Source organism: Saccostrea cucullata, unplaced genomic scaffold, assembly GCF_032062105.1.
Source record: "Saccostrea cucullata isolate Sc308-1 unplaced genomic scaffold, CSIRO_AGI_Scuc_v1 ctg7594, whole genome shotgun sequence".
NCBI classification, from domain to species: Eukaryota; Metazoa; Mollusca; class Bivalvia; order Ostreida; family Ostreidae; genus Saccostrea; species Saccostrea cuccullata.
The window spans coordinates 18,888-30,006 of NW_026927465.1; the positions used below are offsets into that span (position 1 = coordinate 18,888).

Genomic DNA, 11,119 nt, shown 5'->3' on the forward strand with positions numbered 1-11,119 from the left:
CCAAGGTAAAATTATTATTCAATTTCTGAAGTTTCGACATCCCGCCTGAAAAAAATCCTTGATCTGTCCCAAGGCTTCATAAAAGTGCGTAAGATTTTATACCCTATTATTGCTCTAACGGATGGTTAGAGAGAGAGAGAGAGAGAGAGAGAGAGAGAGAGAGAGAGAGAGAGAGAGAGAGAGAGAGAGAGAAAGTTCAATATATAAAAGAGTAATTATAAATTATCCGTATTCAACCAGTGTCAAGTATCCCTACCCTAGCTTTTAAAATTATCTCCCAAATACTCCTACAGATATTATTTCAATATAATTTAATTCTGGTTGTAACGTTGTATTTGATTGGATAAAAAAATTACTTCATATCGTATGAAATGGGTTGCGTACCATTCTCTATCCAGAGTTGTCGTTCCCGCTACGCTCCCACATACACCTCTGTCAACGCTTGTTTTACAAGATTCTTGGAAAAATTGTAAATGATTAAAAATTGTATTAATAGTCGTTTATAATTATATTTCTTATCGGAAAACAATATTTATTTTAATTTTTTACACCTTAAAAGGATTTTTTAATTAAGATTTTAATTTTTACTCCGCAAAATAGTTCCCTTAAAACTTTGAAAATAAGTCGTTTTGAGGGAATATATGTTTGAAATAAATGATGAATTATCATCTTTATCAATAATTACAACAATTAATCACTATTATAACTTCAAATTTTCACCGTTTAAAATTTGTACAAGAATCTTGTACAACGAGCGTTGACAGAGGTGTAGTGAGCGTAGCGGAAGACAACTCTGGTTAGAGAATGGGTTGCGTACGTCACACAGACTTTCGTCAAAAGCGTATCAATCCGCCTGACGTTACATTCAAATTTTGTACAAATTGAAGTCATTTTGTTAGAACAATTATCTTTTTTTCATACATCAAATGAATGAAAATTGAATTATAAGCGATGAATTTAATAGCTACAGTTTACGCTTTTTAGCTCACCTGAGCCGAAGGCTCAAGTGAGCTTTTCTGATCAAAATTTGTCCGTTGTCTGTCGTTGTCGTTGTCGTTGTTGTCGTCGTCGTAAACTTTTCACATTTTCATCTTCTTCTCAAGAACCACTGGGCCAATTCCAACCAAACTTGGCACAAAGTATCTTTGGGTAAAGGGGATTCAAGTTTGTTCAAATGAAGGGCCACGCCCTTTTCCAAGGGGAGATAATCATGAATTTGTTAAAAATTAATGGCATTTTTAAAAAATCTTCTTCTCCAGAACCGCTGGGCCAGGAAAGATGAAACTCATGTGAAAGCATCCTTAGGTAGTGTAAATTCAAGTTTATTCAAATCATGACCCCCGGGGCAAGGGTGGGGCCAAAATGGCTGACCCAAGTTTTACATAGGAATATATATGAAAAATCTTTAAAAATCTTCTTCTCCACAACCACTGGGCCAGGAAAGATGAAACTCATGTGGAGTCATCCTCAGGTAATGTAGATTCAAGTTTGTTCAAATCATGACCCCCGGGGCAAGGGTGGGGCCAGAATGGCTGACCCAAGTTTTGCATAGGAATATATAGGAATAATCTTTAAAAATCTTCTTCTCCACAACCACTTGGCCAGGAAAGATGAAACTCATGTGGAGTCATCCTCAGGTAGTGTAGATTCAAGCTTGTTCAAATCAGGACCCCCGGGGCTAGGGTGGGGCCATAATGGCCGACCCAAGTTTTACATAGGAATATATAGGAAAAATCTTTAAAAATCTTCTTCTCCACAACCACTGGGCCAGGAAAGATGAAACTCATGTGGAGTCATCCTCAGGTAGTGTAGATTCAAGTTTGTTCAAATCAGGACCCCCGGGGCAAGGATGGGGCCAAAATGGCCGACCCAAGTTTTACATAGGAATATATATGAAAAATCTTTAAAAATCTTCTTCTCCACAACCACTGGGCCAGGAAAGATGAAACTCATGTGGAGTCATCCTCATGTAGTGTAGATTCAAGTTTGTTCAAATCATGACCCCCGGGGCAAGGGTGGGGCCAAAATGGCAAGTTTTACATAGGGATATATAGGGAAACCTTTTAAAATCTTCTTTTCAAGTACTTCAAAGCTATGATTAGTGATATTTATATGGAATCATCCTCAGGTAGTGTAGATTCTAGTTTGTTCAAATGATGAACGCCTGGAGGGGGGGGGGGGGTAAATTCAAGCCTGATGTGCTCAGGTGAGCGCTGTGGCCCCTGGGCCTCTTGTTTTTGAAGCGGTTTATAAAGCGTAAACTGCCCCAACCCAGTTTATACCGTATAAAATGGGTAGCTATTAAATTCATTCCTTAAATAAAAAAAATAGCTAGACTATCAGGCAGGGATACTGAAATCTCGAAAGACTTCCTGTAAGAACATACAGTGAAAACTGTCTAATCCGACACCTGCATAATCCGACACACTGCGAATTCCGACGTTAAATTCCTTCCCCATTTTAGTATTTTCCTTGTATTTTACACTGTGCAATCAGACACACTGTCAATTCCGACACAAAATTTGTCTCCTAGTGCATGTCGGATTAGACAGGTTTCACTGTAATTATAAAACAGTTACATTCCTCAAAATGCACATAGCTATACTTTGTGGTCGGAGTGACACATTTTTAAAAAATCTCAAAATTGAATTCGGCAGAAATGTCTGTCTTCCAAGAATATATAAATAACGGTCATGTCAATTATTTTTGCATGACCCCCCCCCCTACCGCCTAAAAATTCAAATGCCTAAATGTCAGTCTGAACAGGGGATGTCCTTTTTCCACGTGTGTGTGTGTTTAAGAACGTATAGATATACATATAAAAATTTATATTCTGATTAACTGCTTTTAAGATTTGAAGTAAATAATTACCGTACATCAAATTACTTGGTTTAGATTAGAGATTAGTACAAAAATAATCAGTTATAATTGACAAATGAATTTTGCGACGCAAACCAACTGCAGACTATATACATGACTTTGTATAGAATGTATATTAGAACTACATGTAGACAGACAATTTACAATTATAGCTTATGAACAGCAGTTGTAATACTTTAACCCCCCCCCCCCCTTTTCAGCCGTGCAAATACCAAATAACTTCTCTTTCCACTTGTGATATTTTCCCTGACCAAAATCTGATCAGCACAGACTAAGTGTATCGACGTGCTAGTCTGTACGGAGTAATGACAGTGTGTTTACTATTGAGCTTTTATGGAGTTTATTTCTTTTTTGTGATGCATATTTCAATAAATGGAATTCAGGGTGTATATCACTTGACCTTTGCACATCTTCGAACTGATGCAGTAACCTTATTACCAGGTATGGCCATGGGTACGTTTACCTGTTTACAGCGTTCGAGGCGTTTTCTCGATATGCATCAATTGCATAGGACCTGCAAATCAAAGACGTTGGTTGTTTTGTTCCATTCAAATGATATAATTTCAAAATGTGTTTGCAGATTTTACTGCTTTTTATTTCAAGTTTATTCTGCATAAATTGGCGCACTGTAAAAATACGTACTCATGCATCTAAATTTCTCTTCCAAACTTGCATTTTTTTCTTTTGATTCAAATCAATAATCATTCAGAAATATGATTATTATATGTTGTTTATTTTGGTTTTGAAATGTCTTGATCACCTCATGTGTTCTCATATGCTTTACCATCGGAGATGTGCACAAGTCGATACCCAAGCCAAAAAATCATTCAAGTGTAACGAGGGCATTGGGGTATATATCGTTACAAGTAGACAAGGTATCTGAAAGAAATATGGCGGAATACGGCTATAGTTGGTATGAAACAAGTCGTACATAGATGAAAATGTTGCGTTTTTAAGAATTCATTTCAGCTTTAATATTAATCTTACAACCAAGCTCTTTGTTAAAAGGGATGAATTTATCTTTTCTATAGTCAACTTTCTTTACTTATGCAGCCAATATACCTTCATCAACTGCTATAGAGTTTGTCTCTCAGTTGATACGATACGCATGAACAATTTCTTAGACGAGGTAAATTATTGACAAACAAGTTGACGAAACAAGAATTTCAGCAGTCTGGTTTAAAGTCATCATTTCATAAGTTTTTTGGTCGATACAATGACCTTGTCAGCAAATACAATTTATCATTGAGTCAAATGCTGACTTATTTTTTTTTCATACTAATTGTTAGTCCATTAGTTAAACACTGAATTGACCACGGATTTTTTCCGTTATTTCCCGATCATGACAAGAAGCACACGGCGGGTGTGACCGGTCAGCAGGGGATGCTTACTCCTCCATGGCACCTGATCCCACATGTGATGTTTTAGGGATCCGTGTTTGCTCTGCTCCTATTTTGTATTGTTTATCGACTTTTGACTCTAGTTGGGATTCACGGCAACTTTATGAAAACCAGATGAAATATATAGAGATAAAGAACAAGTACATAAAACAGTACAAAATGAGAGCAGAGCAAACACGGACCTCTAAAAATCAGAGGTGGGATCAGATACTATGGAGGAGTGAGCATCTCCTGCCGACCGGTCACATTCGCCGTCAAACGTGACCGTTAAAACTGACAATATTTATAATCAAATCGCAAATAGAAGTTGCTTCTAAATAAATGTAAATAAAAACTGAATAAGACAAATATCTATCTAGCTATAAGAAAATAATAAATTGCTGATAGAAATAGTGCACTTTAAATGAGAAATCCAGAGAAGGTTGTAACTGGAATTGATTCACTATAATAACCGACACCGCCTTTGGAGTTATGATTGACCCACACAGCATCTCCCCGGTTAAGACTTAATATCACCATGTTTGTACCCGTCTGGAATTGAGCACTAGAGTCGCCAATTAATTTCACCTGATGTTTTCCATTTTTATCGATAAAGACTCCGAGATAATGGTTAGAAAACTCCATAGCACTGACATAAAAGACATAGTTTCCTTCTATCGGCGCTGTAAAAACTCCCGTACTGGGGTTATATCCGCTTCCAATGCTAAAGATGACTTTATCGAAAACCAAAACTCCACTTCTCCAACTTTTGTTGCTCGAGGTAACACCCGCAGTAAATGCCACTTTCGTAGCTTGATCTTAGAAATAGAAACATCAAAATGTAATAAATCTCAGATTATTTTATGATGATAATTGATTAGATCATAGATAAGGAAAATTTAAATCCTAATCAGCATTACATGCATTTAAATAATGAGTACCATGATCATGGTTTGTTAAGTTCGCTCTCAACAGTTCCAAGGACGATACAGCGGCAGACAACTTTAACTGTTCCATCTCTGACAACCTCAGGGCAGACTGAAAATTGTCCATCGAGCTGTTCACATTCACTAAAACATATGAAATATATACATGTATATAAAAATGTGTAAAAAAAATAGTTTTCATTTAATCATTTAATATTTACATTCCGTATATTTTTCCTTTTGAAATTCATTAGAAATCCACGACATTCAAATTTCTATAACACACGCGAAACCTTGTCACCGCGCGTTAGAATACACAGCTGGAAGTACATGCATTTTCTATAATCTAGGAACAACAAAATGTACAATGTTTTGACTCAATTTAATTAAAACTATAATCCTGTTATATTAACGTAAAAATACTACAAATGTGCGTTTAAAATTAATTTTTCACTTTTTTTCCTCGCAATGTTTGTTTGCGTTATTTAACTTTGCAACGTCATCTGACGTCATAAACGGCTCTTACGTCTATTAACCACGTCAGTTTTGAAGGGTGCTAAATTCACATTAAAGATTAACGAAATAAGCAATTATGAAGAAGGAAAATTAGAGAATGTAAATATAAGCATTGAATTCATATTTTTGGCTGTCTTCGGTCCTATAACACACCTGGCCGTGCGACAAATTTATCATACCGCGCTAACGCGCGGTATTCAATTTGTCGGCACGGCCAGGTGTGTTATAGGACCGAAGACAGCCAAAAATATGAATTCAATGCTTAAATATACAGTGCATAAAATGTATATAAATGCATGTAAATAAATAAATGGATAATAAATAATGAAATACAGAATAAAACAAAAAGAAGTTTATTCAAAAAAAACCTCGATAATTTTTACGAAATTATTTTTCTGATTTCCTGTGTTAAGGGGCTCCATAAAATGTCCTTACTGTTTAAAAAGCTGGAATAAGAATACTTACCAGATAGAAGCTCCTTTTTTTTTTGAGTATGGAGATTGCAGCTGATTTCTTTTGGTCTATGTCTGTTAATTCTACCTTGACGTTTCCTACAGACCTAGCCACTTCCTCTATTTCCTTTTCCATTTCAAACGTACGTGTGTTTAGATTTAGAAGTGTCAGCGACGAAAACCTTACCTCAATTTTAATGTCTGCCAGTGTATTCGAAACGTTTTCCAGCTTGATATTCAAATTTTCAAGCTCTTCTTCGTGGACATTTGTTATATTTCTCAGCAAACCATTTTCGAGTTTCAGCAGCATCACTTCGTTTTTCAAATCGGTAAGTTCGCTATCAGTCGATTTCTTCAGGGAGGAGATTTCAACTTCAGCCTCAGCGAGTTTTTCCTGTAAACTCAGCATGTCTTTCATCAAAGTATGGACATTTTTCACTAAGGTCATCCTAATAATGGTTTCCTGGTTCAGAAGTTGTCTAACAATGTCCACGTTTTCGGCGTTTATTGAATTAAGATCCAGCCCTGTAGAGTTGTTGTCTTTGAGGGGAGACTGGGCCTTCGTATGGACCATAGTGACGAACACAATCGTAATGATAATAGTGGATTTCATGATCACATTTTCTATAGTATTCTATAAGCACTAAATACAGGTTTTATATCAAACTTGTATTCAAGAGTGGGTCATTAAAAGGATATTGCAATTCTCAGCCAATTGAAAAAGTGCTGGAATTAATTGTTACATCTGATGAACAAGAGTAACTGAGAATTGGCTGAACATTAATAGTGTGTTTGTAGCACAATGTGAAAATTGTAGAAGGGTTTTCTCGAGAAAGAATGATGTGGGAAAATAGAGCACAGATAAAAACATACACTGTCTCAAGTTATAAAACACTTAAAATCCGAGACGGTCTTGAGATTTCACAGTTCTTTCTTTTAGCTTAAAACGAGTGTACTTTAGATGTTAAACGTATGGACTTTCCTGTCGAAATTGTTTAAAAGTATATTTGGTTTCTTGAATTAAAAACACTTTGGTTTTGTCATTGTAGTATGAAGCGTTTGAGTAAAGAAAATTGTAAAGTTTACGGTCTTTTTTTCTATGAGCCCCGAAAAGTGGAACCAAAGGCAATGTAGTGGACACCTCTCTTTTGTTCTTTAGTAAATATTGAGCTGATTTAAATATATCAATGATTAACAGATAGAAAATATCACTAGATAACAAGACTTAGAAAAAAAAATCAAGAAAAATTCCTTTTAAAAAATGCAAAAATTTAAGTGAAAACCATCATTGCAAAAACAACTAGTGCTAATTGTAACGGGGACCGTTACAGATGTTCCCCAAACGCTCCCCAACTCCCTTTTGGTGCCATATTCCCTGTTATCTCTATTAAATAAGAAATACTTTATGGAATTTAGACTTAATCAAGGTCTTCCAAAAAAAATACAAAATATATTTTAAAAAATAGGCATTGCACGCGTGTTCATGTGCGTAACGACCATATTATCTTGTCTACACTATCTAAAATTTTAATAATATCAAAGCATTTAATCCAAAAGTATTAAAAAATGCACTCATTCGAGTGTATTTTTTATTTTACTCATTTCACGTGCACGCACGTGCATAATGACTACACCTTCTTGTAGGAGTCCCTTATATTTATCCAAGTTCTAAATCCCATCCTGTTTGGTTGAAAAACAAGAGAGTTATAGCCATTTGAAGTTTCAGCCAATCAGATTGCAGCACACGTGCATGCGCGTGATTTCATGAATATTTTCTATATCATATGTTAGGATATCGTAATGCATGACTATGTTTAAAATTTCAAAGCATTTCGTCAAAAAACAAACGAGATATAGCCATTTAAAGTTTTAGCCAATCAGATTTCAGCACGCGCGCATGCGCATGCTTTTATTAAAATTTTAATATATTATGCTGTAGATCTTCATAATGTAGGACCATGTTCAAAATTTCAAAAGACTATGACAAGAAACAAGAAAGATATTGAGACTTTAGTTTCAGCCAATCAGAGCAAAGCGCACGTGCATGCGCGTGAGATCTTGCTATTTTGACCATGCCATCTTGTCTATACTACTAATGTATCCACACATTATGAGTTTCAAAGCATTTTATCAAAAATAGAAAAGTTCCGACTATATCTATTATATTGGTTATTTCAAATGTTGCACGTGCGCGCTCTTGCAAGCACGTGCGCGCAAAATGACCTTGATTCCGCAAATCTGCATAACATGTCTACTTACCCTAAAAAGGTTTTACCTACCTCGGACGAACAGTTTACAAGATCATTCCCGGACAAAAAAGTACCCAGGAAGAAGAAGAAAAATAATAATAACTAGAGCAAAGCTCGTTGCAAAGCAACGAGTAGGTCTTCCGTCCTGTTTGACCGGAAGTAGCTTTCATTTTTAACAAAAATGAGAAATAACGCCTAAAAATGGTTAGACTCCTCTAAAGCCATGTTAATTAATGCAAAAATAAGCTATTTTTGGCTACTTCCGGTTTGACCGGAAGTGACAACGACGGACGAAAAATTAATTTTTATGCTCCAAGAGACATATGTTACCCAAAAACTTGTCAAAAACGGCAAAAATACGCGTTTTCGACTACTTCCGGTTTGGCCGGAAGTGACGACGCCGGACGTATTTTGACGACTTCAAAAGATTAAGCTTGATATTTTGAACAACTTTGCTTCTTTGACGTATTACAAATTCTCAATACTTTTTGAGATATAAAGAAAAAACTTTCTGCCCCTCTGGGCCCTTAATTTTAGGGGCCAGCCCTTTTTACAATATATGATTTGAAAGATCTTGGAATTCTACACTTCTTTTGTTCTATATGTTTTAACAAAATATTTCCAGGTAAAAAGCTATTGTAGAAAAGGTGTTAAAAATTTTGAAATTCGCGATACGTCTATTTTCGGGCCACAGCGAGCGCCGACGTGCGGCATTTCCGATAAAAATGAAATACATTCCGCAAATCTACAGACATAGGTCTACCATACCTGAAAGTATCATGTGTCTATCTCAAGCCGTTTAGGAGAAATCGTGCGGACAAACTGACCCTTAAAAAACCATTAAAGTGCCGATAACTCCGGACCGGAAGTGACGTCATCAAAACAGAAAAAAACGCATAAGGTTCAAGTGATGTAACATAAGTCCTGAAAGTTTCACGGAAATCCATCGAGCCGTTTTTGAGAAATCGCGTGCACAAAATCGGTAAGAAAAAAAAACAATAATAATAAAAGTGAAAAAGAAACCTAAGAATAACAAGAAGGTCTTCCGCTGAAGACGGAAGACCTTAACTAGAAACGATCTCGTTGCTAGCAACGAGAGGTCTTCCGTCTGATTCCGAAAAAAAACCTTTGTAAAATCTAGATGAAAAGGTGAAAAAAAATATTACACGCAAGGGGGATTGAATCCAAGTCGGCAGCATGAAAATCCAACGCGCTAAATATTACGTAATCTGTCGGGACCTCTGCTCTAAATCTTCTTGTATATACCTCTGTATAACAGTGCTTTTGTCTTAGAATTATGAAAGCTAGTCACTATTCATAAATTCGCGCCAAACGCCACGAGTTAATCTTCGCGCCTTTTCCTTGGAATGTTCTATTTAATAGGTGTGATAGCTTTAATGAAATTAAGAAACTGTTCATTTAGCATAAAACTTGATGATTAGAAAGTATATTTAATACATTTCACAAACTCCATTTAGTATATAAGGAAGTAACACTAAAACAGTGAAACGGCTATGAATTTTAACTTTTTTAAAATTTCATTTTAAAGTGAACTCGCTAAAGTGAACTATCCCGATTAGTTCATTCATGAAGAGATTTAAATGTTTCGCAAAAAAAAAAAAATGACTCGCCTTACGACGGTCAAGGAATTGGATATTGTTTGTGCTCAATAACTTGAATAAAATCTTTGAGACAATAATGTTAATATAAACTCTATTAAGCGATCTTTAAAAAAATAAGGTTATCTTATTTTGTCTTTTTTATTAGTTATGTTCCCCAAACGAAGTTGGGGAACATATTGTTTTTACTCTGTTTCTTATTATTATTATTATTTTTTTTCTTCTTCTTCTTCCTGGGTACTTTTTTGTCCGGGAGTGATCTTGTAAACTACACATCCGACTTAGGTAAAACCTTTTTAGGGTCAGTAGGCATGTTATGTAGATTTGCGGAACGAAGGTCATTTTGCGCGCACGTGCTTGCAAGAGCGTGCACGTGCAACACGTGAAATGACCGATTTAATTGATATAGGCGTAACTTTTTAAATTTTTGATTAAATGCTTTGAAACTTATAATATAAGGATATATTAGTAGCATAGACAATATGACATGGTCAAAAAGCAAGATCTCACGCGCATGCACGTGCGCTTCGCTCTGATTGGCTGAAACTAAAGTCTCAATATCTTTCTTGTTTTTTGACGAAATCCTTTGAAATTTTGAACATGGCCATGCATTAGGATATCCTACAGCATGATATATAGCAATTATCATGAAAACACGTGCATGCACGTGCGCTGCAATCTGATTGGCTTAAACTTTAAATAGCTATAACTCCCTTGGTTTCCAACCAAACAGGATGGGAATTGGAACATAGATAGATATAATGGACTACTACAAGAAGGTATGGTCACCATGCACATGCATACACGTGTGTGTGCGTGCGCTGCAATCTGATTGGCAGAAACTTTAAACAGCTATAACTTCCTTAGTTTTCAACCAAACAGAATGGGATTTAGAACATAGATAGATGTAATGGACATCTACAAGTAAGTATGGTCACCATGCTCATGTATGCACGTGCGTGCACCTGAAATGAGCAAAATCAAAAATACACTTGAATAAGCGTATTTTTTAATACTTTTGGATGAAATACTTTAATATTTAGTATATCAAAATATATAGATTGTGTAGACAAGATGATATGGTCATTACGCACATGA

The 11,119-nt window shown here is 35.7% G+C and overlaps 1 protein-coding gene across 1 annotated transcript; it reads right to left on the reverse strand.

The window, feature by feature from the left end:
* Window positions 1–4,550: 4,550 nt before the first annotated feature.
* On the reverse strand, window positions 4,551–6,826 carry LOC134274547 (uncharacterized). Its single transcript, XM_062756819.1, has 4 exons — window positions 6,167–6,826; window positions 5,516–5,531; window positions 5,201–5,329; window positions 4,551–5,077 (listed from the first exon to the last, which is right to left on the reverse strand). Exons 1-4 carry the CDS (start codon window positions 6,764–6,766, stop codon window positions 4,680–4,682), a joined length of 1,143 nt encoding a protein of 380 aa, XP_062612803.1. The 5' UTR covers window positions 6,767–6,826; the 3' UTR covers window positions 4,551–4,679.
* Window positions 6,827–11,119: the final 4,293 nt, after the last annotated feature.

What these genes read in the sequence shown, in the direction of transcription:
- LOC134274547 (XM_062756819.1), bottom strand. Translation starts at nt 6,766, where the DNA reads ATGAAATCCACTATTATCATTACGATTGTGTTCGTCACTATGGTCCAT. An exon ending in CTTAACAAACCATGATCATG is followed by an intron (nt 5,078 to 5,200) that starts GTACTCATTATT and finishes TCTATTTCTAAG; the next exon opens with ATCAAGCTACGAAAGTGGCA.